The following is a 27,368-nucleotide window of genomic DNA, read 5'->3' as shown; positions in this document are numbered from 1 at the left end:
TCGGCAGACAGATTCTCAACCACTGCGCCACCAGGGAAGCCCCCATATGTTAATTTATTTAATCCTCACAAACTCCTTTTGCAGAGAAGGAAATTGAGGCAGAGAGAGGTGTCCTAACTTGCCTGAGATTACATGCAAAGTGTGACTTGAACCCAGGTTGTCTGACTTCAGAGTTCATGCTCTTAACCATGTTAGATTGTTCCTTAATAATTTATCATTTTCTGTAATGGTTTATAAAGACTTTTATAAAGATAAATTAGACTTTACCCGAAGTGTACAAGTCATCAATATGCAAACCAGTATTTAGACACTAGTTCTTAAAATAATTTGCCTTTGAACAATTCACTTATAGCAAGGATAATTTTTTTTATTCATAAAAATGTTGATAAGAAATAGAGCAGGCATAAATACGATTAAATTCTATGAAATGTCAAAAAATGGATAGGATAAAATTATATACATGCATACACACACAACTGCTCCATGGCACATGTAATTTAGAAATTTTCAAGGTGTTTTGGTAAAGACAGAAATAAATAATTGCTCATAAAATGTTATAAAACTGCACACTGGTAAGCAATGACCAAAATTTGAAAATTTTATAACTGCAAGTCCTCACTTCTCACTAACTAGTTGTCCTGAGTGACTTAAGTAAGTCTTTCAAATAATCCATTTTTGATCAACTATTTACTCCCAGACCAAGGTAGATAGGTAATGTTGCCAACTTATCTTCAAGCTAGATACATGAATCTGTGAATTCAAAAAGATTTAAGCCTCTTAAGTGCAGAATATTTAATCATAAAATTTACAGGTGACTCTCCTGGAACTATGCCCACAAGGCAGCATCATTCCATGGCAAACCCTAGGCTGGTATTCTGGATTTGGTGGTGCATACTAATTGACTCACCTAGAGTCCTGCCTCTAGGGAAGGCAGTAAATGGCAGTGCTGGCAGTGCCCCAGGAGAGAACATTTAGAATTCCAATACACTCTTGAAGGGGACTACACATGAGGAATGGCCTCTGTCTTCTCCAGTAAAGGTCCAAAATTTCTGGGCAGGATTTTCTAAAACATTTCAAGGAAGGGTGAACTTTGGGGAACAGGATTTGTGAGCATGAAGTGATGAAGTCTTCCCTGTCTTCTGCCAATTATAGAGCAAGGACCATTACCACTTTTACTCTTGTTACTGAAGGCCAGGTAAATGGTTCAGAGCAATAGCAAAGTGACTGCTGGAATCTTCATAGCCTTGCATCAACAGAAATGTCTATGGAATAAAGAGTGGACAGTCTCACTCAGTGAACTGTTCCCTTCAATAAGGATATGGCAAACCCATGAGAATACTGTTTATTAGGCCCACACTGAGGGTGGTGACCTATGAGCTAGACTAGATCAGGCTGGGTTGTTATATAAAAGACTGTGCTTAGTGCATTACCAAGTTTCCAAAAGAAAACTTTTTCGAAGGAGATAAAAGATGAGGCAAGAAGTCAAGAGCAGAGATGATCAGAAACAGGTCAGAAAGTAGAGTTTAAGATGTAGTTAGATGAGAAGGTTCAAGTATAGATCATAATCAAAGCAGGGGTTCCAGAAGCTCTCGTATTAGATACAAAATCTAGGTGTGGGAGTCAACTGGCTGGCTTAAGAGCATAGAGCTGGGATCAGGCCCTAATAAACCTTTTGGCCCACCCCATCAGGTATTTAGATTAGATTCCCAAGTTAAGAGAAAGAAAAGACACACTAAAACATAAGAATATACAACTCATCTTCCTGGTGTTCAAATATTTATTTTAGGTAGTAAAGGCTTTTATTGTTCTGAACCCTGATTAGAAGAAGTCAAACGATCAAGAACAACTGAAGAAGGAGATTCACGAGTGTGTAAAAAGAACTACAGCACCTTACAAATATCCCAGGAAGGCAGGTATTCTGATTATGAACAATATTTGCTTAGTATTCTGGAAATTCTCAGCTGTTTATCTTTTCCATTTTAATGAACATTCTCCTCAAACATGCTATACCAAATATTCCAAACTAAACTAATGACACGGATAAGAATCAGAATCTTTGAGATTAAAATGAAACCCTTAAACTAATTTGTTGGGTCATTTGGCTTACCTGACTTATAGTAAATACAGTAAGTCCCCTATATTCGAACAAGTTCTGTTTGGAGAGCATGTTCATTAAGTCCAGTTTGTTCGTTAAGTCTAACAAAGTTAGCCTAGGTACCCAACTAACACGATCGGCTATATAGTACTGTACTGTAATAGGTTTATAATACATTTCACACAAATAATACATAAAACAAATACAAAAAATAAAGAAAACATTTTTAATCTTACAGTACAGTACCTTGAAAAGTACAGTAGTACAGTACAACAGCTGGCATACAGGGGCTGGCCTCGAGTGAAAAGGCAAAAAGAGTTACTGACTGGAGGAGGGAGAAGAGGTAGAGTTGAAGGATTGTCAGCAATAGGAGGCGGAGGGCAAGCTGCAATTTCACTCAGGCCTGATGCTGATGGCACAGGTTCGGGTTCCTTGCTGGAACCAGATGCACGTTCGCATCTTTGAAAGTTCACAAATTGAAGGTTCGTGTGTAGGGGACTTACTGTACTAAATATCAAGAAAAATATCCTCAACAATACCCCTCTCCCTTTTTTGGTTGTTACCAAAAACCCACCCCAATGGGTGTCCTGATTCTTTCACCTAGAGTTCATAATAGAACTTTTATATAATTGACTTTGTCTAAAGATGAAAACTTCTGGACTAATTTTCTTCCCTTGATATCTACAGGTAGAATTTATTCAAGAGCTGCCAAAGACTATTAGTGGGAAGACAAAAAGAAATGAACTGAGGAAGAAAGAATGGGAAACAATTTAAATTCATTACTTATCATGGTATCTATAAAATAAGGCTCTGTAAAACCACAAGACTATGAAAAGGTGATTTAAAAATGTGACAGTATGCTTATAAACTAATCAATTTAAAATATCTTGTGGGGCTTGCCTGGCGGCACAGTGGTTGAGAATCTGCCTGCTAATGCAGGGGACACGGGTTCGAGCCCTGGTCTGGGAAGATCCCACGTGCCGCGGAGCAACTAAGCCCGTAAGCCACAATTACTGAGCCTGCGCGTCTGGAGCCTGTGCTCCGCAACAAGAGAGGCCGCGTTAGTGAGAGGCCCGCGCACCGCGTTGAAGAGTGGCCCCCGCTTGCCCCAACTAGAGAAAGCCCTCGCACATAAACGAAGACCCAACACAGCCATAAATAAATAAATAAATAAAATATCTTGTGGTTATAACATCATAGGCTGAATTCTGAAATAAAATATTGAGTAAATTCCTCTGCAGTAGTGTCAATGTTCTTATAATTTGGTAACATAAATAGAATACCATCAGCTGCCGAGGAATTTTTAAACATATAGTATAGAAGCGTTTCTGAACCAAATCTCTGACCTGTTGGATTTCAAATCTTAGTTGAATAATTCTTCTGATATGTTGACATACAAATCAGAACCAATTTTCAAGGGTTGAAATAAAACTAAAGTTATAAAAGTTTTTAGAAAAACTTAAAATATTAGATTATCATAATTGAAAACAGTCTAGTGATTTTTATTGGTCACATTTTTATTCAAACAATTAAAAATAGTTTAAAATTTGTTTCAAGGTCTAACTGTAAAAGAAGGATATCATATGTTGTACACCTGAAACCAATATAATATTGCATGGCAATTATAATTCAATAAAAAGAAACAAGGATATCATATACTAGTATTGCTGCTTATTATATTTAATCTAATAAATACAGTTTACCAAGTATTTCATTTGTGGTTCTTCAAAAAAGTATGATAAATTTGGCATGGGTTAATATATGAAATATAAATAAAATAGTATAAGACATTATCAGAATACTCATAATGTGTGGGAATTCAAGGGGCAATCAGGATTCATACATGAACAGAAGACAAATTAGATAACTGGTCAATGAAATTAGAAGCCTGTGAAATTCTTTTTTCTATTTTCAGTGTGTGTGTGTGTGTGTGTGTGTGTGTGTGTGTGAGAATGTGTTGAATAGCCTCAGTGTAGCTTACAGAGCTCAGATACACTATGTCCTCACAACTTGTAGCCCTATACAAATTTTTTTTCTCTTTACTGCAGTAAAAGTCACATTGAGCTAAAAACATAGTTTACATGTAAAAAAAAGTCAATTCCTCATTGAAGGTCTGAGTCTCAATGAATTTTTAGTAGAAAAATCTACATTTCTGTCAAAAATATGGCTTGTTTCTGGAGAGTTAAAAGTGAGTCCCCCTGGAGAATGAGACAGAACTATGCTGTTGGCTCTCTCCTTTTGAAGTGTTTGTTCCCATTTGAAATAACCACAACATTTTCCCTTTTCTTGGTACTTCCCAATAGGACAACAATAGAAGACTTTTCCATGGTTCGGTCCATTATTAGAAGCAACAAGTCTCTTAGATCTTCGGCCACACTTGCATAAAGGAGGTGTTATTTTCCCACCCTTCCAAGGATCTTGTACATTAACCGTAGAAGTTAAGATAGAAGGGAGAACCTTCCTGGAAGAACTTCCCCCTGGGGAGCCATTAGATGACGTAGGCTTTTCTTCATGAATAGTGAAGGTCTGTTTTTTTGCTGGTGGGAAAGGTAGGGGACTGGATGGATTCCTCTTAGCACCACCTAAATGAAGAGGATGTTTCCCCAAAACTAAAGGATGAGACATATTGGCATTAACACTGTTGAAGCTACTTGATTTACATTCAGGTAACTTAAAGTCAAAAGCATCTGAACCTGGATCTTTGGCTTCTTTTATATTATAAATAGTAGTATGTGGACTCTTATATACAATAGACTTAGAGGTATCAGATTTTTGAGGAGTTTCTTCTGTGCCTCCAAAGTTTTCTTGACTTAACATCTCAGATTTTTCTAAAACCATTAATCTTTCTCCAGAATTAAATGAAGTGTCTAAGTTTGAGTCACTAATGGGAGGCATACAATATATATTCTGCTCAGGTTGAGATGATGGCAGTAAAGCTACATCCTCCCAATCAGCCAACATAGGTAAACAGTCAAGAGCAGAACTCATTTCCATATCAGAAACATTATTAACAGATGAAATGGTAGTTGAAACAAGTATCAATCCTGAACCAACTGTTGAAGACTCAGAATTGGTATTAAATGCAAGATGTTGGTTTATTTGCTTCTGCATAGGTGTATTCAAACTGGAAGACTGTAACTGCCCCAGACAGGTCCAGGACTTAGTATTAAAAAGAGATAAACAGCTTTTGACATTCTGAAGACCTGCTTTTCCATTGCCCTTTAGTTGTAACTGATCTTGCTGTACCTTTATAGGAAAATTCACACCAACTGACTTCATTTGAACTTCCTCGTAGGATTTTATTGTATTTTTAGGCTCCCCACCATATATGCTGGGATCATGAATGCTACTGTTGCAGGCTGATATTTCTTCAACTTGATCCATATTCAAATTTCTGGTGAAAATGTTAGGATTCCTCTTAGTGGGAACCTATGATTTCATAGACAAATCCAACAGCTTTAGACATTCTGCATTCATAATTTCTTTAGTACACATTGTATGACAGAAAAGAAAAATGTCATCATTGATTTATAAATGATAGCATACATGACATCTACATTTCAACTTGCCTATGATTACTTCTGGAGTTTGAAATAACAGAATAAAGAGGTAAGACACCACTAACCTTGTTCAAGGACCTTGTAATTTTCATTAAGCAACCATCCCTAATCATTTTCCAAGCAAGAAGGGCAGTATTCCTAGAATCATCCAACCCTGAGGAAAGAGATATCAAACACTGAACTTAGTGGTACCAGTGTAAAGAAATATAGCAAAAAATACCACCACTTAAGCAGACATTGGAATATACTGTTGGTTTTCTGATCATCTACTAATTTTAATCATGAAAAATGGTCTTGTAGAAAGCTGTGGCAGCCTTACCAATGAAAGATTTCTCACATTTACAGAGGAGGAGGTGAAATTTTGTTAGACAGTTCGAAAATATATGACCGAGTCCTGCCCACACTGTCCTGGGAGTGCACGGAGAGCGGTTGCCCATAGGAGACCTACAAGCAGATGCCAGGCCCAGCCCCTGCGGTCCCAGGAGTGCGTGGATAACCCTCACCCCTAGGAAGGCCACAAGAAGCCACCAAACCTGCCCCTGCTGTCCTGGGAATGCGTGGAGACCACCTGCCCATACAAGACCCGAGAGCAGGTGCCAAGCCCTGCCCCCACTGTCTTGGGAGTGTGTGAATAGCAGTCACCCATAGGAGACCCATGAGCAGGTATTCATCACTGGTACTGGCCTGTAATTTTCTTTTTTTGTGGTATCTTTGTCTGGTTTTGGTATCAGGGTGATGGTGGCCTCATAGAATGAGTTTGGGAGTTTTCCTTCCTCTGCAATTTTTTGGAACAGTTTCAGAAGGATAGGTGTTAGCTCTTCTCTAATGTTTGATAGAATTTACCTATGAAACCATCTAGTCCTGGACTTTTGTTTGTTGGGAGTTTTTTAATCACAGTTTCAATTTCATTACTTGTGATTGGTCTGTTCATATTTTCTATTTCTTCCTGGTTCAGTCTTAGGAAGGTACAACTTAGGAAGCTGTACCTTCCTAAGAATTTGGCCATTTCTTACAGGTTGTCCATTTTATCTGCATACAGTTGCTAGTCTCCTATGATCCTTTGTATTTCTGTGGTGTCAGTTGTAAGTTCTCCTTTTTCATTTCTAATTTTATTGATTTGAGTCCTCTCCCTTTTTTTCTTGATGAATCTGGCTAAACGTTTATCAATTTTGTCTATCTTCTCAGAGAACTAGCTTTTAGTTTCACTGATCTTTGCTATTGTTTTCTTCTTCTCTATTTCACTTATTTCTGCTCTGATCTTTATGATTTCTTTCCTTCTACTAAGTTCAGGTTTTGTTTGTTCTTCTTTCTCTAGTTGCTTTAGGTTCCTGAGGTAAGACTGTATTGCTATAAACTTCCCTCTTAGAACTGCTTTTGCTGCATTCCGTAGGTTTTGGATCGTTGTGCTTTTGTTTTCATTTGTCTCTAGTATCATTCTTTAACACCATACACAAAAATAAACTCAAAATAGATTAAAGACCTAAATGTGAGACTGGACACTATCAAACTGTTAGAGGAAAACATAGGCAGAATGCTCTGACATAAATCGCAGCAATATCTTTTTTGACCTGTCTCCCAGAATGATGGAAATAAAAACAAAAATAAAGAAATGGGACCTAATTAAACTCAAAAGCTTTTTCACAGCAAAGGAGACCATAAACGAAACGAAAAGACAACCCACAGATTAGGAGAAAATGTTTGCCAACAATGTGACTGAGAAGGGATTAGTCTCCAAAATTTACAAACAGCTCATGTGGCTTAATATCAGCAAAACAAACAACCCAATCAAAAAAGGGGCAGAAGGCCTAAATAGACATTTCTCCAAAAAATATACAGATGGCTAAGAGGCACATGAAAAGATGTTCAACATCCCTAATTATTAGAGAAATGCAAATCAAAACTATGATGAGATATCACCTCACACCAGTTAGAATGGCTATCATCAAAAAATCCACAAACAATAAATGCTGGAGAGGGTGTGGAGAGAAGGGAACCCTCCTACACTGTTGGTGGGAATGTAAATTGGTGCAGCCACTGTGGAAAACAGTATGGAGGTTCCTTAAAAACCTAAAAATAGAGCTACCATATGATCGTGAAATCCCACTCCTGGCAGGTATCTGGAGAAAAACATGGTCTGAAAGGATACATGCACCCCAATGTTCAGCGTTGTTTCCAAAACATGGAAGCAACCTAAATGTCCATCGACAGAAGAATGGATAAAGAAGATGTGGTACACATATACAATGGAATATTACTCAGCCATTAAAAAGAATGAAATAATGCCATTTGCAGCAACATAGATGGACCTAGAGATTTTCATACTGAGTGAAGTAAGTCAGACAGAGAAAGATGAATATCAAATATCACTTATATGTGGAATCTAAAAAAAATGATACAAATGAACTTATTTACAAAACAGAAACAGACTCACAGACTTAGAGAACAAACTTATGATTGGCAGGGGTGAGTGGGGAGAGGGATAGTTAGGGAGTTTGGAATTGACATGTACACACTGCTACATTTAAAAAGGATAACCGGGGCTTCCCTGGTGGCGCAGTGGTTGAGAGTCTGCCTGCCGATGCAGGGGACACAGGTTCGAGCCCTGGTCTGGGAGGATCCCACATGCCGCGGAGCAGCTAGGCCCGTGAGCCACAATTACTGAGCCTGCGCGTCTGGAGCCTGTGCTCCACAACGAGAGAGGCCGCAATAGTGGGAGGCCCGTGCACCGCGATGAAGAGTGGCCCCCACTTGCCACAACTAGAGAAAGCCCTTACACAGAAATGAAGACCCAACACAGCCATAAGTAAATAAATAAATAAAATAAATAAACCCAAAGTTAAAAAAAAAAAAAAGAAAAATGTTTAAAAAGGATAACCAACAAGGACCTCCTGCATAGCACAGGGAACCCTGCTCAATATTATGTAACAACCTAAATGGGAAAAGGATATGAAAGAGAATAGACACATGTATATGTATTACTGAATCACTTTGCTGTACACCTGAAACTAGCACAACATTGTTAATCAACTATACTCCAGTATAAAATAAAAAGTTAAAAAAAAAAACCCTATAGGGTCATCTCAATAGATGCAGAAAAAGCTTTTGACAAAATTCAACATCCATTTATAATAAAAGCTCTCCAGAAAGTGGGAATAGAGGGAAATTACCTCAACATAATAAAGGCCATATATGACAAACTCACAGCTAACATCATTCTCAATGGTGAAAAGCTGAAAGCATTCCCTCTAAGATCAGGAACAAGGCAAGGCTGTCCACTCTTGCCACTTCTATTCAACATAGTTTTGGAAGTCCTAGCCACGGCAATCAGAGAAGAAAAAGAAATAAAAGGAATCCAAATTGGAAAAGAAGAAGTAAAACTGATACTGTTTGCAGATGATGTGATACTATGCATAGAAAATTCTAAAGATGCTACCAGAAAACTACTAGAGCTCATTGATGAATTTGGTAAAGATGCAGGATACAAAATTAATGCACAGAAATCTCTTGCACTCCTATACACTAACAACAAAAGATCAGAAAGAGAAATTCAGGAAACAATCCCATTTACCATTGCATCAAAAAGAATAAAATACCTAGGAATAAACCTACCCAAGGAGACAAAAGACCTGTACTCAGAAAACTATAAGAAACTGATGAAGGAAATCAAAGATGACACAAACAAATGGAAAGATATACTGTGTTCTTGGATTGGAAGAATCAATATTGTCAAAATGACTATATTACCCAAAGCAAGCTACAGTTTCAATGCAATCCCTATCAAATTATCAATGGCATTTTTCACAGAATTAGGACAAAAATTTTAATTTGTATGGAAACACAAAGACCCTGAAGAGCCAAAGCAATCTTGAGAAAGAAAAAGGGAGCTGGAGGAATCAAGCTCCCTGACTTCAGACTATACTACAAAGCTACAGTAAGCAAAACAGTATTACACTGGCACAAAAGCAGATATATAGATCAATGGAACAGGATAGAAAGCCCAGAAATAAATTCACGCATCTATGGTCAATTAACCTATGACAAAGGAGGCAAGAATATACAATGGAGAAAAGACAGTCTCTTCAATAAGTGGTGCTGGAAAAACTGGACAGCTACATGTAAAAGAATGAAATTAGAACATTCTCTAACACCGTATACAAAAATAAACTCAAAATGGATCAAAGATCTAAATGTAAGGCTGGATACTATAAAACAGAGGAAAACCTAGGCAGAACACTCTTTGACATAAATTGCAGCAATATTTTTTTTGATCTGCCTCCTAAAGTAATGAAAATAAAAACAAAAATAAACAATTGGGACCTAACTAAACTCAAAAGCTTTTGCACAGCAAAGGAAACCATAAACAAAACAAAAAGACAACCCACAGAATTGGAGAAAATATTTGCAAACAAAGCGACCTACAAGGGATTAATCTCCAAAATACACGAACAGCTCAAGCAGCTCTATGTCAAAAAAAACCCAAACAACCCAAATGAAAAATAGGCAGAAGACCAAAATAGACATTTCTCCAAACAAGACATACAGATGGCCAAAAAGCACATGAAAAGATGTTCAACATCACTAATTATCAGAGAAATGCACGTCAAAACTACAGTGAGGTATCATCTCACACCGGTAAGAATGGCCATCATCAGTCTACAAACAATAAATGCTGGAGAAGGTGTGGAGAAGAGGGAACCCTCCTACACTGTTGGTGGGAATGTAAATTGGTACAACCACTATGGAGAACAGTATGGAGGTTCCTTAAAAAACTAAAAATAGAACTACCATATGATCCAACAATCCCACTCCTGGGCATATATCCAGAGATAACCATAATCCAAAAAGACACATGCACCCCAATGTTCAGTGCAGCACTGTTTACAGTAGCCAAAACATGGAAGCAACCTAAATGTCCATCAACAGAGGAATACATAAAGAAGACGTGGTACATACATACAGTGGAACATTACTCAGTCATAAAAAAGAATGAAATAATGCCATTTGAAACTACAATGGATGGACCTAGAGATTATCATACTAAGTGAAGTATGTCAGACAGAAAAATACAAAATATCGTATGATACTGGTCATATGTGGAATCTAATTTAAAAAAAAAGATACAAATGAACTTATTTACAAAATAGAAACAGACTTACAGATATCGAAAAAACCTTATGGTTACCAAAGGGGAAACATTGGGGGGAGGTATAAATCAGGAGCTTGGGATGAACATACACACACTACTATATATAAGATAGATAACCAACAAGGACCCACTGTATAGCACAGGGAACTCTACTCAATATTCTGTGATAACCTATATGAGAAAAGTATCTAAAAAAGAATGAATATATGTATATGTATATATGAATCACTTTGCTGTACACCTGAAACTAGCACAACATTGTAAATCAACTATATTCCAAAATTAAAAATAAAAAAATATATATGACCAACATTCTGTAGGGACCATGTTTTATGAGTAATCTAATAGCCTTGTTCAGTTTTTTCCCTAGTCCACTGTATTATTTGGGCATTTGTTTATAATCTCCATTTGATTTGGCTAATTCTTTTCATTCTTTTTAGCAAGTAGAAAACCACTACATGACAGTCTTTATCTTACAATATTTTATGAAAGTGGTAATTTGAAAATCTTGGAAACAATTTGAATTGTATAGATTAGGGCTTTTTTCAGGCTGAAGGATATTCTTTGTTAATGACATCATCAAAAAATGAAGTTCAAATGAAAGACTGTATAAAGATAGAATGACTTACATAATAAAATTTTAAATTATACTAACCAAAATGTTCTCGTCCCAAGAATTCTATTCCCACCTCCTGCAGGGCACCACTTAGTCCTTTTGGTTTTCTCCTATAGAAAATCTAGTCAAATAAAAGACAATATGTCTTAAAAAATGATTACTATTTGAAAGGCTATGTATTTTTTTAAAAGTTTTTTTAAAAAAAATATTTATTTATTTGGCTGCACAGGGTCTTAGTCGCGGGATCTTTGTTGCAGTACGTGGGATTTTTAGTTGTGGCATGTGGGATCTAGCTCCCTGACCAGGGATTGAACCTGGGCCCCCTGCATTGGGAGTGTGGAGTCTTAACACTGGACCACCAGGGAAGTCCCTTAGGGGCTAGGTATTAACCATTTACTTCTCATAATTTTTATTCTATTAGATTTGGAATGTGCTTATTTTTGTGTTGTTCTATATATTTTAAGAAAAGTATTTATGTGAATGTTTCAAAGCAAAATATTTTGTTTGTAGAAACTCATACCCATGCGTGGGATAAAGTTTAATCATTTTTCAATAGAAAGTGAACATTCCCCCATCTTTGACCCTTACCTTGTAAGTTACTCTGAGATCAATCCAAGAATTAAGGAACACAGGTTTCAGCAACTGTTTTCTTTTACACTCATACTCCAGGCAAACCCCCAAGTCCCAGTCTGCATTAAGTATATTAAAATAGAACAAAGTCAATGATGCCAGCAGTTTTTACTTATGCTATCATTTACAAATAAAATGGTGAAAGATGACATAAAACAGAATAGCAGGACTTAGAATAATATATGAAAGCATATATTATACTATAATAGTATACTATATTTTAAATATAATATATACTACATATGGTATATATAACATACTATATAATATACAAAAGAAGAGTAAAATTTAATTGCCCTGGTAATATCTAACAATTATTCATAACTTACTATTAAGAAATTAGGTTGGTAACTAAGTTTCAAAATGATTTCTTAAAAACCCACTAAAACACACTGATACTTCAGAAAGAAGAGTAAGGTGTCACATTACAAGGTCTAGATGGAAAAGATTATCTGCTTTCAACATTCTAGAAAATATTAATGTAATTGAGAAACCAAACATCTTACAGGGACCCTTTTGGGCTATACCCCACAGGCCTGCAAGCCCTGTACTTGCCCAACCTCACGACAGAATAAAGAGCCCGAATCAGTGACACAGACATCAAGGATTTAATGAACAGGGGGAACATACATGTCTGAAGCAAGGTCTTAGAGCGACACTCCACCATGTGAAGCAGATGGCAGCAGTCTTCTGCTAAGTGTTACCAGTCACAGGGGGAACTGACATCAGGTTGGCTCATGAGTTCCCAGGGAAACCAGCTGAGGAGCAAGCCCTTATGCCCCTTTGATAAGCTATCATGGTGGAGATATTCTGATCTAAAGATTAGAACAATCACTAGCTGCGGCCAGGGGCAAGTATGTATTAAGAGGGGAGGTCAGTCATGTGAGTAGGGTGTAAGTAAAGCAGGGACTGGTCAATCAGGGGATGTACACAGAACAAGAGAACAGCCATCTTGAGTGGCCTGATCATACAGACCCAAGACTATCAGTGCTATGCTATCAATGGCACAGCATTGCTATCAATGACTATTAACGGGAATGCTCTAACATGGGCATAGAAAAGGTCTACTTTAAATGGCCCATTTTTCCCTTGATGTCTACATTAGAAGTGTGAAAGTATAAAAGCAAAGGTTGTGAGTTGAATAAGGACTCTTTTTTTTCAAAGTTGTAGAAATTAGCATGCTAAGAGTTTTCACCAGTCTTTGCCTGGATTCAGGAGAACAGAGAGGAGCAGTCTAGAAAGATTCTTTAAAGTTAGGGCTTAAATTTTTAAGGCATTTAAAAAATTTAAAATATGAATAAATTTACTTTTCTTGGTTAACATCTGCTAGACACTTAGATTTCTTTTCGTGGCCCAGGAAGCTAACAAGTATAATTCCTACCAGAGATAAAGAATTACATGGTGGCAACACTACTCATTTATGATTGATAGATACAACATTTTTTTTTTTACCTGACCAAGTAACAAATGCACATAATTTTACTTCAGAGGTAGAAATATCTGAAACCCTAGTAGCAAAAATAATTTTCTTCTGTTGCTGAATCTTCTGAATCCATTTACAGAACTGAGATAAGCAAATCTTCAGAGGGACTCCTTCATCAACTTGAGCCTGAATAGAGTCATAAAATCTGAATTCAACAACAGAATTCCATAATTATTGAGCACATAAGTAGGCAGTGTTGGGGGGATATACAACAAAAAAGAAGAAATTCTAACTGGCAAAGAGTTCATCTAGTGAAAAGATGTTAAAACACATGGGAGAGAAATAATATAATGGTTAGAATTCTGCCACATGGGAGAGAAATAATATAATGGTTAGAATTCTGCAAGGTAAGAAAAATTCGGTTGATCAATCCAAATCACACAGAAATACAATAAACATATCTCGATCGACAGAAATTTGATGTCACTTAATTTCCATAAAATATGGAAATTGATATACATCTTTATAACACTATTCTTTCTTTCTTTCTTTTTTTTTTTTTTTGGCCACACCACATGGGATCTTAGCTCCCTGACCAGGGATCGAACCTGTGCCCTCGAGGTACAGCGTCTTAACCACTGGACCGCCAGTACAGTGTCTTAACCACTGGGAAGTCCAATTCTTTCTAATTTTTAAAGATTCCAATGGGCTTCTGGAGGGGACATTATTTCTCCTAACAGTGAATAAATCTAATTCCAAATGGCATATAGCTTTTATTTTCTTTTTGAAACTGATTTCTGAATTTTAATAGCTGCATCTCGCCTGCTTGCTTTTTGTTGGGGTGGGAGGATGAGAAGAGAAGTGAGGAAAAGAGAAGGGCATACCTGCTTTATGCCTGTTAGTTCCATGCAAAATTCAGAAAGAATTGGATGCTCCTGAGGCTGAACATAAGCATGGAACTCAGATTCAATCTCTCCAGTTGATGTGTTTAGCAATATAGCTGGAAATTCAACTACATGAAAGAAACATCAATTGACACTTGAATATACAATTGTTAAATTAATGCTGCAATCACTCTAAATATATATTACCATCATTTGGCATTCATTATTAAACAATCATTGTTTTAGTAAAAGCATATTAAAATGAACAAAACAGTGTAATGTAATGGTTGAAGTTATGCCAAAGAATAAGTCAAACTATTAAAGTTACAGGTATATCTACTTAAAACTCTTGAATATATTTCCATAATTAAATATGAAGGCCATATGAAAATTGAAACATACTTCTTTTTGCAAAGGCATTATGTTTTTTTCAGTTTCTATGCAATTGAGATTTTGTATACAATCCTAAAACAATTATTTTATATGATGACACATTTAGGTATTAGGTTTTTGGGTTTTTTTGTCAAGTCAGATTTTATAGTAAATTACCAATTCATAGATCATTTTGTTTTCTTTAACTGTTAACTGTTTTATATCTATAAACTTTAAAGTAACTTATCTAGTGTTACCTTTGGCCATTCGCAGTCAAGTTCAGACTTACTTATTTCCTGGCTACGGTGGCGTTTCCCATCATTCCAACAAGTCGACTCAAAATCAATGACAATTAAGTAGTCAAACAACTGCTCTGCAAAAGATCAGAGTGTCCTTATGTTTTACCAGTGTTAAAAATGCAAGGCTACAGAAAATAAAGAAATGAAGCACACTACTTACTAGATTTGCTTCTTCCTAGATTTCCATTTGCCGGTGCAATTGACTTTCTCCTAATTAATCCAAGCTGCCTAAAAATGTAAAACAATCCAGGTATGCTCAACAAACTCATTCATACTCCTGCTTATATAAGCTAACAAACTGATGGTATAACCCTCATTATTAATGGATTAATGTATTGTGATTGAGAGGAAATTGAACTAGACTGGTTCTTTGCACTCTTTTGACTTTAGCAGTCATTCTACCTGCATGGGCCTCAAAGTGCATATTTGTAAACTTAGACCAATTATTTGTGCTCCCCTTATTTTACAGTAATACTGAGGAACTCAAGTGATTTTAAAGATGCATTGAAAAGCTAAGTGATTTTTGCTTTTGCATTTTTCAAGCCCTTGCTATGTGTACAGCACAGCTGAGAGGAGACAGGGCAGGTCCAGTCTTCTAGGAGCTTAAAATATCTGGGTAAAGAAACTAGATATCCATAGCAAACTACTGAAAGGTAATATATGATAAAGGATCCTTAAGGGCAATATGCTAAGTCCACAGAAAGGGAAGCGCTTGTTACCTGAAAACTGTGCTCCCCTCTTGGTGGCTGTCAAGCCAAAAGACACAATCAAGGCAAAGAGTGGGAGAAGGGGTTCTTCCCTGGTGGCTCAGTGGCTAAGAATCCGCCTGCCAGTGCAGGGAACACGGGTTCGAGCCCTGGTCCGGGAAGATCCCACATGCCGCGGAGCAACTAAGCCCATGCGCCACAACTACTGAACCTGTGCTCTAGAGCCGGTGAGCCGCAACTACTGAGCCCGCGTGCCACAACTACTGAAGCCCACACGCCTAGAGCCTGTGCTCCGCAACAAAGGCAAGCCACAGCAATGAGAAGCTCGTGCACCGCAACGAAGAGTAGCCCCCGCTCGCCAAACTAGAGAAAGCCCGCGTGCAGCAACCAAGACCCAACGCAGCCAAAAATAAATAATAAAATAAAATAAAATAATTTTTAAAAAAAAGAGCAGGAGAGGGAAGGATTTATGACGTGCAGCAATTAAGTAGAACAGCAGGGATCCTTTCCAAAGCAGTGTTTCTCTCAACTGCAAAAATGGGGAAGTTTTCAGCTAAGGGTACATGCATATTCATGAAAGATTCCAAGCTTTAGCTGATAGAAGTCAAGAGGGTCAAAAAAGGTCAACATCAACATCCCTTGGGTTCTAGCTGATCTGGTGGTTGAGCGCCTCAGGCTAATCTTTACCACTGAAACAGAACCAGGAGTCTTTTTTTTTTTTTGGCCGCAGCACGTGGCTTGCAGGATCTTAGTTACTCAACCAGGGATCGAACCCGTGCCCGCTGCAGTGGAAGCGTGAAGCCCTAACCGCTGGACCACCAGGGAATTCCCAGAACCAGTGGTCTTTACAACTAATATATTATCTTTGCCACTGTTGCTTCTCTTGCCTAACAGTCGTTTGTTTCTGCATTCTTTTGTTCCTTTAAGATCATTACTTACTGAGACCTCTTCAAGGACAAGCATTGTGTCCAGGCTTAGATTACAAAATGGCTTCGGCCAAAAATAGCTTCTGTTATGTTAAGAAAGCCATGCCTGGTTCTCTTTCTCCAGGGAACCCCTACCCTAACTGCTTACATGCTTACTGAGGTCCTAAGTGCCCTGAGACAAAACTACTGTGCTAAGTAGAGTTTAACTAGGTAGACACCTCCTGTTCTAGTTTTTTGTTTGACCTGTGATGGGGAGTTGAGAATAATGGCTAACACCTACTGACTGCTTACTACATAGTAGGCACTGAACTAAGATGGTGACCTCCTTTCATCCTCAACAACTGTACAAAGTAGTCACTTTTGCTACCTATATTTAATGGATAAGAAAACGAACTCAGCAATTTGCCAGAAAACACATATTTAGTCTGTGAACCCAGGATCATCCAACTGTGAAACCCATGCTATTCACTAATGCATTATACTGCTTCTATTAATCACAAACGTGAACAGCGTGTCCAAGAATGAGGAAAAAGGCCACAATGATTCTCCCTGTGAATTAAACGGATCACGAGTAAGTGGTGGGGTGAACGGCTTGATGAGTGCGGTCCGGGCTCCCTGCGACCTCCGAACAGCCCTCCAGGGTCGTTCTTAATAGTTTCCCGAGGCCTGGTATAGGCAGACTGTGGCTCAAGGGCACAGAGTCGAGAGCCTTGGTCCTTCCACGCTCGCGCAGAGGGCTGCCTGAGGCTCGAGACTGAGGTCCAGGCAGAGACCTTTCAGTCTGGGCCGGCCAGAACAGGTTGGGACGCCCGAGCTGCAGAGAGCGGAGGCTGACACTGCGCACTCTGACGCGAACGCCAGCGCCGGACCGGGACCGACCCCCGCGCCGCTCGGAGCCCCCTAGCGTACCGTGCAAGCCTCTTGGTCGCCATTCCCGACGCTCCTTTCTCTTCACAGCCCAACTGCCGGAAGTCGCTGTACTCCCACTTCCGGCCCATTCAAACGCCGCGCGCTGCTGAGGAAGCAGCGAAGCGGTCGGCTCCGCCCAAGGCTGAGGCAGCTGCTGGGGTTGTCGGTGCTCTCTGCCCTGCTTCTCTTCCGCGTCTTCGGGGAATCTGTGGGGTGGGGAGTGGTTTTAGCAGGAAAGCAGCTAGGCAGCGCCCCCCTTCCCTCTTTTCCAAAGGGCGGAGGCGCGTTTGCGGTTGGGGAAGCGTATCGAATCCGGCCTCTGGCGTCGCCTGTAAAGCCGTTTGGCTTGGTGCGGCGTGGTTTTCTGCGCCGCGTTAACGGGGAAGACCGTTGGCACCCTCTCTTTCCGCGGCGGGCGGGGAGCGCTTCGTAAACTGAATTAAGGAGAGGATCTGAGGAGGGTTGTAGGCTGTCGAAGCCCTTGTGCTCCCCACTCAGGAGACGGCCCGGGCCATCTGGGCGTCGTGGTTTTCTCGTCTCTAACCGATCTTTCTCCACAGGCTCATGGAGCCAGAGAAGGAAAGGACCGGGAGGACCCCCAAGAAGGGCAGGAAGAGGAGGCTTGTCCCGAATAAGCTGGTCGGGGCGTCTGAGGTGATGAGAGACCGTTGGGATCTTGAGGAGAGGCAGCAGTCCGAGGCCAAGGTGAGCAACGGGGGATCCCGAATGGGCGGCCCGAGGCAGTTTGGAGCTCCCAAATGATAATACAATACCACATACCTTAGGGCTGATATTGGCGGTTTAAAACAGGTGTTGTGCCTGGCACACGGGAAGCATGTTCATTCAACAGATATTTATTGAAGTCTTCTGTGTGCCAGGAATTGCTCTAGCTTCTGGAAGTATCCCAGTGCATAAAAGCACAAAATCCCCTGCCCTCGTGCAGTTTACATTCCCAGAGGGGAATAAGATTGATGATCATCTCTATCATTTATTGAGAGCTAAATAATGCCTTTCATCCCTTTAGTCATCAGATTTCTATTGTCTTCCTTGGCACTTGGGGTACATCAGTGAATAAACAGAGATCGCTACTACCTTTCTAGTGGAGAGAGAAAGAAGATAAACAATAGATAATGATAAATCAGTTATACAGAAGGGAATTAGTGCTATGAAAACGTTTTTTAAATGGGATTCCTTTTTCTTTTTTTTTGCCCTATCCGATTGGCAAAGCAATTTTTTAAAGGTTAACGTGGTAGAAAGTCGAAGGAAGTTGACAATCTCATCACTTTATTTTGAAACAAACTTAAAGAAAATTTGCAAGGACAGTATCAAAAACTACCCCCCAGCCAACATTTGAAAGTACTGTAGTTGCTAACAGAATGCCTCCCCCCACCCATATTTTAGTGTTTACATATTTCCTACAAACAATCTACATAACTAAAATGCAGCCACCAAAATCAGGAAATAACATGGATATATTGCTACCATCTAATACTCAGACCCCATTCAAGTTTCTCCAGTTGTTCTAATAATGTCCTTTTTAGCAATAAGATCAAGTCTAGAATCATGTGTTACAGTTAGTTGTCATGTCTCCTTCAATCCAAACAACTGTTCAGTCTTTTCTTTGACATTTGTGACATTACTACCTTTGAAGAATCCTGGACCAGCTATTTTGTAGAAGTTAGGTTTGTTTGTTTCCTCATTAATTAGATTCAGATTATACATCTCTGGCAGGAATATCACAGAAGTGATATTCTGTTCTCTTGTATTTTATCAGGTTGTACACAAGTTTGATTTGTCCCATTACTGGTGGTGTTAACCCTGATAACTTGATTAAGAACATGTGTGCTAAACTTCTCTAAAGTTACTCTTTTTCTCTGTTATTTTGTGGGGAGATGCTTCCTCATTAAACTTGCAGTTTATTCATTTTTTTATTAGTATGAATTTGTGGATACCTATTTTATTCATTGAGTTATAATCCATTACTGTATTTATTTTGCTGCTCAAAATATCCCAGATTTGGCCATTAAGCTAGCTTCTGTGTCCCTTTAACATGACCCCATCATGCTTGAGCATTTCCTTATTTTTCTGGCACAAAAAGATGTTCCAGACTCTTCTGTGCTTTCCCTGCCCCAGCCCTGGAATCAGCCACTTCTTCCAGGAGACTTAGTTCTTTTTAGTGGAGAGTGACATTTAGAAATCAAGATCTGGGTGCTAGATGTGTTTATTGCTATTGGTATGTCACTAATCCCAAAAAGAGAGCTAGGAAATATGTGTGTATATGTTTATACACACATACGTATGTTTACATTTAAATATTTTTCTGTATACATATTGAAAAACTGAATTCATATCAATATCTCTACTTCCAATCCAATTCCACAGGGTTCATTCTAGTTTTCTCCCTTTTCATATTTATAACTTCCTTATATAACAGTGAGAAACCTGACTCCCATTATCTTAGTATATTTGATCAGTCCCCCATTGCTGCCATTGCCCTAAACCCTCACACCTTCCTTACCCTGCTTGGGCCCTTGTCATTCTGCATCTTATACCAGGTCACTCTCCTATGTGAATGCCTTCATTGCTGCTGTGACAAGCTACTACCCTCATCCTTCTCACATGGACACCCGCACCCTTTTCAGGCTTTGAATTTGGTGACAGCCCTATTTATCCCTCAGCATTGATGCCCTCCTTACTGTAAACAATTTCTGACATCTGATGCCAGCCTCACTGCTCTCCATTTGCCACTGCATGGATGCCCTCCTCATACCGCTTAGGCTTTGACACTTCACATTGGGCCACTGTCCTGCATATATATCCTGGGTTCCTACCCCTAGTCCTGGGCTTTCTCCCCTATAGGATGCCCTCCTCACCCTGCTCAGGCTCTGACATCGCATGTTCAGCAACCATGATTACTCACTGCCACATAGATTCCTTACTCATACATTACCAATATCATATAGTTTTGTTTGGTAAATATAAATTGGTATATTCTTTCAGGAGTTAGTAATATTGTCAGAATATAAGATATACATGCTTATTTTGACCAGGAATTTATCCTGAGAAAATAGGTGTACAAGGATGTCTGTACAAGGATGCTTATCATAATATTGTTCATAATTTTTTAAAACAACAACAGTGTCATCAATAGGGAATTTTTTTCAAATAAATTATAAGTTTTAAGTAAATTGAAAGAGTGGACTATTATTAAAATTGACTTTTGTTATGTTTAACAGATATGGAAAGATATTTACAGATTATTATTTTTTTTGGCTACGCTACGCAGCTTGCGGGATCTCTGTTCCCTGACCAGGGATTGAACCTGGGCCGTGGCAGTGAAAGCGCCTAGTCCTAACCACTGGACTGCTAGGGAACGCCCCAATTTTTTTCTCTCCGTCTTTTTTTTTTCTTGGTGGTGGGAGTTGGTTACAAAACAATGTAAAGTATAATCCCTTGGGAAACATATAAAGTAGAGATGGAAAGAGTTTGGGCTTTGCAGCCTGCATTCTAGTCTTCGTTCTGCCACTTATCTGTTCCTCCATTTCTTTATCTGTAGCTTGCATTCTAGTCTTGGTTCTGCCACTTATCTGTTCGTCCATTTCTTTTTTTTAATTTTATTTTTGGCTGCGTTGGGTCTTCATTGCTGCGAACAGGTTTTCTTTAGTTGCGTCGAGCGGGGGCTACTCTTCGTTGTGGTGCGTGGGCTTCTCATTGCAGTGGCTTCTCTTGTTGTGGAGCATGGGCTCAGTAGTTGTGGCTCGCAGGCTCAGTAGTTGTGGTGCACGGGCTTAGTTGCTCCGTGGCACATGGGATCTTCCCGGACCAGGGCTCAAACCCATGTCCCCTGCATTGGCAGGCGGATTCTTAACCACTGTGCCACCAGGGAAGCCCCTGTTCCTCCATTTCTTTATCTGTAGCTTGCATTCTAGTCTTGGTTCTGCCACTTATCTGTTCCTCCATTTCTTTATCTGTAAAATGGGGATAACAGTAGTGCCCACTTGAGAAGACTTAAGAATTAAATGATTTAATAGATATAAAGTGCTCAGAACTATAAATGACTAATAATAAGTGTTCAACATTAGCTTTAAACAGTCACAGGGGAAAATAGCAATAATAATAATAATAATACCTGGTTTAAGTACTTATCTTAGGGTATGTCAGGCACTGGCCTCAGTACATTGCACTTACAATGTACCTCATTGGTCTTCCCAGTAATCTCATGAGGTAGGATTGTAGTTATTCTGTAAATGAAAAAACCTTAGTCTTAGAGAGCTCAAGGCACTTGTCCCTAAGCTCTTAACATCTTAAGGCACTTAAGATGGTAGAGCTTTGGGGGACTTCCCTGGTGGTCCAGTGGTTAAGAATCTGCCTTCAAGTGCAGGGACGTGGGTTTGATCCCTGGTCTGGGAACTAAGATCCCACATGCTGCGGGGCAACTAAGCCCACGCACTGCAGCTACTGAGCCTGCGCACTCTAGAGCCCGCCTGCCGCAACTAGAGAGCCTGCGTGCTGCAACTACTGAGCCTGTGCACCACAATGAAAGATCCCACATGCTGCAACGAAGATCCTGCACATCGCAACTAAGACCCGACGCAGCCAAATAATTAAATAAAATTTAAAAAAAAATGGTAGAGCTTGGTATTTGAACTCAGGTAGCGTGACTCCAGGGCTTGAGCTCCTAACCACTATTACTCTGCTGCCTCCCAGACCAAATTGAAAGTGGTATTACTTGTACTTGAATTGTACAAATACAGGTGACTTATTTTCACTTATTTGTTGTGTTTTATCTGTTTTACCCTTCTCTATTATCTGACTCTTTTTTAACAAGCATGAATTACTTCAATAACTATATGTAAGTACGAAGCTATTTTAAGGAGAGTCTTAAAGTCTGACTCCTTAGGTTAGACCACATTGATCATCTATGAACTGGCTCCCACTTCTCTCTTCTCTCATATCTCTATCACTCTGCAACATGCAGTCTTGACTCCAGCCAAACCAAACTAAGTGTTTAGACACAATGTTTCCTCCTACCTGGCTGACTCATTATTTTCAAGGTTCAACTCCATTATTTTCATCTCAGTGATGCTATCTGCAAAACTCTCCAATCCCCAAGGCAGTTAGTTAGCCTCCTTTGCTCCCTTACCTTTATAGTAACACCCACATTATATTGGAATTACCTGTTTCTGCATTTTTCCCCCTAGTAGAGTGGACTTCTTCTTTTTTTTTTTTTTTTAATTTAATTTAATTTATTTATTTATTTTTGGCTGTGTTGGGTCTTCGTTTCTGTGCGAGGGCTTTCTCTAGTTGCGGCGAGCGGGGTCCACTCTTCATCGCGGTGCGCGGGCCTCTCACTATCGCGGCCTCTTTTGTTGCGGAGCACAGGCTCCAGACGCGCAGGCTCAGTAGTTGTGGCGCACGGGGCTAGTTGCTCTGCGGCATGTGGGATCTTCCCAGACCAGGGCTCGAACCCGTGTCCCCTGCATTGGCAGGCAGATTCTCAACCACTGCCCCACCAGGGAAGCCCAGAGTGGACTTCTTGAGAGCATGAGTCATGTTTTATTCATCTTGCTATCCCTAGCACATAACCAAGTGTCTATAATTAAGGTTCTGTATCAGTGTTTATTAAATATCCTATTAATAATGTCATATCACAGTTTGTTTTAGACCTTCATTTCTAATTAGTAAGAACCCTCCTTATGTTTAGAGTATGCGAAAATAATAGAAACTAGAATATTTAAAAATTTGCCGTGTTTTGTTGATGTTCTTTATAATCATAATTTGTTATACTCTTATTTATCTTTGCAGAAAGCCCGCTTATCTGCCATTTTATTTGCTGGAAACCGTGAAATAACTCATGGGCAGCTATGTGAATTGCTGAAGCGTGCAGTTCTGGGCAAATTCAGTGTTCCTAAACCTAGGTATGAGAAGAACGTAAATGGTGGGTATAGACCTGAGGTTTCATATTGGTATCTAGAGGCCCATGTCTGCCTGACGTTTTTTATTTGCCACACAGAATGTCCTAAATTTTTTTTTTTTACAAAGTTGCCAACAATTTAAATTGGGAATCCCTTTATATCCATATTTTTTACTTCTTCGAAAAACTCTGGCAACTGTCCCTATGGCAACAATTTGTTGAAGCTGAATAGTGGCCTCCTGTTATAGATGTACACTTCAGTGTCCCACCTGGCCTGCTTCCCTTATTTACAGTATCTGTCTGGCTGCTATAGGTATTTTGGTTTATAACCTCCAGTGGAGACCTGATTGAAATAACATGATCATGTATTAAGAATCCCAATCTTTTTTCTTCTTTTACAAATCAAGGGCAAAGAGAATTTTACTACTCTGATATCCTCAATGCCATTATTAAATGTCTAATGAAAATTGCATTTCTGTATGTACCAATACACAGTAGAGAGATTTTCATATGTACACTTCCGTCTGGGGGTGGAGTGGCTACGTACCTCAAAAGCCCGCTTCTGCCTTAACAGATACTGTCATTGCTCTGTCACTTTATCTGAACTGGCTTTCTGGAAGCTGGTCATGTTACTGGCTTAGGAAGGACTGTAGAGCAGATTGGGATCTTGAAGATATGCCTTTGTAAACTGAGCTTAATTAGTTCCAATTTAAAACAAATCTTAATAGGATTTTGGATTTGAATGCATTGTGTTTCACTTGGTATTATACTTGATTTGAATGGAATAAATAATTATCTCAAGAGATCTTTATTTGAATTCTGTGCAGTAATAGCTGTTCTCCATTTCCAGGCAGTCAGTGAGTGATGATAAACTCCAATATCTGTTGCTCAGTGCTTTTTTCACACTTCCCTTCTGTATGTCTGTAACTGACTTGACGGTATCAGTCTTAGCTTTGTTGGTTTGATTTTTCAACAGCGGGTGCCAGCTTTTTCACCAAAACCACCTGAACAACGTGGTGGTTTTTATACTGCAGGGAATGAGTCAGCTACACTTTTACAGGTTCTATTTGGAGTTTGGGTTTCTCCGAAAGGCATTCAGACACGTAAGTTAAGAAAACTTTGTATTCGGACCTGAGTCAGGTCCTCACACTCAGAGATTAGTGCACATGTCTCAGATTGTGCTCCTTGGCAACCTGATTGAACAAGCAATAGAAGTTGTAGAAAGCTAAAAAGATTACGCTTGATACCTGAGATTAGATTGTTGAAATTAGATTTATCTCTGATTTTTTTCTTTGGTAATCTAGGCAAAACCCTTAATCCCAGATTGCAGTCTAGTTCCCAGATTGTAGTTGATATTGTCACATTTTATTTGGGCTTTGGCATTTTCAAAAATTGTAAAATTTACATAAAATCTATATTTTTTGGCCTCTCTTGACAACATCACAAGATTAGGTTCCCTTAAAATAGTATCTGGAGCTGAATAGCAGCTGTCTTTAGAAAGGGCATGTGCTCTCCATTTTACCATAGGCTCCTCCATTCTTTATCAGACTGTTTCATCCATTTACCCCTGAGAGCATTTGAATTGGTGAGCCCTAACCTAACCCCCTTGGGTCTCCATTTTCTTTTTTGCTTTCATCTATTGAACACTACCTATGTGCTAGGCCCTGTATTAATCATACTATATGCATCATCTTTAATTCTTACAATAGTCCTATAAGAGATACTTTTTTATTCCCATTTTATACATAAGGAAACTGAGTAAAGCACCCAAGTTACAGCCAGTAAGTGGAATTTACAGCTGGAATTGAAGCCCAGGTGAGCCTGAGACTTGAACTCTCAATCTCTTTGCTTTTCTGTGTCATCCACCTGGCATGTTATCCACTAAAGTAATAGATATGAAAGTGCTTTGAAAAATATAAGGAACTTTGCTTTTCTAAGTTATACATTTTTGTAATGTTTGTTTCTTTTGTATAGTGTGTAATTAGAGAAGCAAAGAAAACTTCTGGGGTAGGATAAATGTGGCTTCACTTATTTAGTCACTTTTACAATTTAAGGAAACAGTCCTCATTTTACAATGCAAACAATTAAGGTCCAGATCTTTCATAGCACTGAGCTGACAATAAAAGTCTAGGTCTGAAAGTATTTTAACTGTTTTCAAGCATTTTTGTAAAAACCTATTATGTATCTTCAGAAATTCTGCTTGCCTCCCCCATCATCTGATTTCCTAGCTGATATCATTGGGCTGCAAAAGAAACAAATAATTGGGGATCTGCCTAAAGAAATGGAAGGTATGACTATAAGTAACTTAAGCAGAAAAGCAATTGTGTGTGTGTGTGTGTGTTTTAAGGAAAAAATGGGTAAGTACCAAGGGGGATTAGATAGCAAGAAACATAACCAGGGTTCATGCCTCAGAAATCATTTGGTTAGGTTAGATAGCTAAGTCTGCTCCCTGGATATCACTGACACTGGACTCAAACTGTCACTGGGTCTTTGTACCCACAAGTGTACACATGGGAAGGAAGATCTTGCCTTTGACTAATGTAGGGGATGCTCACTAATACTACTCACAGTGGGGAATAGGCAGATTTGGATGCTGGCCAGCTAAACTATAAATATCCATGATAGCAGTGTTTTTCAAACTGGGTTGTGTCCTGTTAGCAAGTTATAGCTGACCTTCTCTTTTGGGGGGAGAGGAGGTGAGTGATGGAATAGACCTTAACAGTTCATTGCACATAGTAAGGTAAGTATTGTTCAATAATGCTTTTTGTATGTTTGTTCAGAAATAATTAAATTATTGAATAGTTGCGCTGAGGGGACATGAAAAAGTGGTGAGGAATAACTAGTGATTCCTTTCCATATCCTCCATGACTGTGTTTCCTGTTATCTTCTGTCTCAAAAGCATCTAACTTCCTACCTTTCCATTGTTCCCCTTTCCTTCTAATAGATGTCCATATTGGACCTGCAGCTTTGTTTAATTTGACCTCCCACTGTATTTTAAACATCTTTGAGTGAATCACAGAGTAGTCATTATGAGATTCAAAACTCAGGTAAAGACATTGAGTTGTAAAAGAAAAGGGTGTAATCAGAAAAAAGAAATTGATGTGATTGAAGAATATAGGTTGTTGAGGATGATTAGGGGGTGGAGATGGAATAAGAGGGCGGGTAGTGGTGAGAGATGAGGCTTAGAGGTAGGTTAAAGCTTTGTCTTACAGGCTGTAAATGCCATGCTAAGGACTTTGGATTTTATCCTGTAAGCATTGAGGAGCTAGAGGGTTATAGCTACTTCTCTGTCCTCCTAAGGATTTTGCTTCATTTTCCCAACCTAAATAAATATCGAGGTCCCCAAGATATAGTCCATACACTTTAATCTTTCTTCAGTTCTCTTTTGAAATATTCATCTGTTCTTCCCCGGTTTATCCATCACTCTTCTGTGGATAACTCCTCTGTCTTTAGGTTTGATATCCCAAACTCCAGGCCTGTATTTTCAACTGCTACCTGGATGCAGGATGCAGTATGGATGGATGTAGGATGTAGGATGTTGCTACCTGGATGCAGGATGCAGTATGGATGGATGTAGGATGTAGGATGTTGCTACCTGGATACTCCACTGTACCCTCAATCATAGCATATATGAAAGCATTTTTCTCATCCCTAAATAACAGACTCCCAACTTCAAATCCCCTTTTCTGTTGGTACTGTTTTTCTCTAAGCCACCAGTATTGAATTTTAGAATTACTTTTCTTTTGGCTCTCCATACCCAATCTTCACGGCTCATTCCCTTTGCTATTAAGAATCTATTCAAATGTTACTTTATCAGAGAGACCTTCCCTGATTATAAAATATATTACATTAACCCTTTTCCTGCCCCAGCACTCCCTTTCCTCCTT

The 27,368-nt window shown here is 39.0% G+C and overlaps 3 protein-coding genes across 12 annotated transcripts in view; 2 read left to right on the top strand and 1 right to left on the bottom strand.

Annotated features, from left to right (window-relative positions):
• ACSM3 (acyl-CoA synthetase medium chain family member 3) overlaps positions 1 to 2,869 on the top strand; it is a 29,091-nt gene extending 26,222 nt beyond the window's left edge. Inside the window, 2 exon segments of the mRNA XM_057528449.1 lie at positions 1,787 to 1,913; positions 2,787 to 2,869. Coding sequence (XP_057384432.1) covers positions 1,787 to 1,913; positions 2,787 to 2,869 — 210 coding nt within the window.
• ERI2 (ERI1 exoribonuclease family member 2) lies at positions 1,269 to 17,787 on the bottom strand. Of its 5 annotated transcripts, none has more exons than XM_007189979.3 (9): positions 17,568 to 17,787; positions 15,186 to 15,253; positions 15,016 to 15,099; positions 14,355 to 14,482; positions 13,500 to 13,656; positions 12,006 to 12,106; positions 11,457 to 11,538; positions 5,721 to 5,809; positions 1,269 to 5,524 (listed from the first exon to the last, which is right to left on the bottom strand). In XM_007189979.3, exons 1-9 carry the CDS (start codon positions 17,654 to 17,656, stop codon positions 4,190 to 4,192), a joined length of 2,133 nt encoding a protein of 710 aa, XP_007190041.1. In that variant the 5' UTR covers positions 17,657 to 17,787; the 3' UTR covers positions 1,269 to 4,189. The 5 variants fall into 5 exon arrangements, with proteins under 5 accessions (XP_007190041.1, XP_007190042.1, XP_057384426.1 ...); XM_007189980.2 differs by having other exon boundaries at positions 14,984 to 15,094; positions 17,568 to 17,622; XM_057528443.1 differs by having other exon boundaries at positions 15,016 to 15,094; positions 17,568 to 17,622.
• REXO5 (RNA exonuclease 5) overlaps positions 17,699 to 27,368 on the top strand; it is a 46,740-nt gene continuing 37,070 nt past the window's right edge. For 2 of the 6 annotated variants that reach the window (XM_028168500.2, XM_028168501.2), the window contains exons 1-4: positions 18,132 to 18,272; positions 23,373 to 23,485; positions 24,458 to 24,584; positions 25,673 to 25,769. In XM_028168500.2, coding sequence (XP_028024301.1) covers positions 18,132 to 18,272; positions 23,373 to 23,485; positions 24,458 to 24,584; positions 25,673 to 25,769 — 478 coding nt within the window. The other 4 variants (XM_007189981.3, XM_057528438.1, XM_028168498.2 and 1 more) reach the window with 4 other exon arrangements.

Source organism: Balaenoptera acutorostrata, chromosome 15 (genome assembly GCF_949987535.1).
Source record: "Balaenoptera acutorostrata chromosome 15, mBalAcu1.1, whole genome shotgun sequence".
Classification (NCBI taxonomy): domain Eukaryota; kingdom Metazoa; phylum Chordata; class Mammalia; order Artiodactyla; family Balaenopteridae; genus Balaenoptera; species Balaenoptera acutorostrata.
The sequence above is the reverse complement of the archived record's forward strand: the minus strand, read 5'-3'. Positions and strand labels throughout refer to the sequence as shown.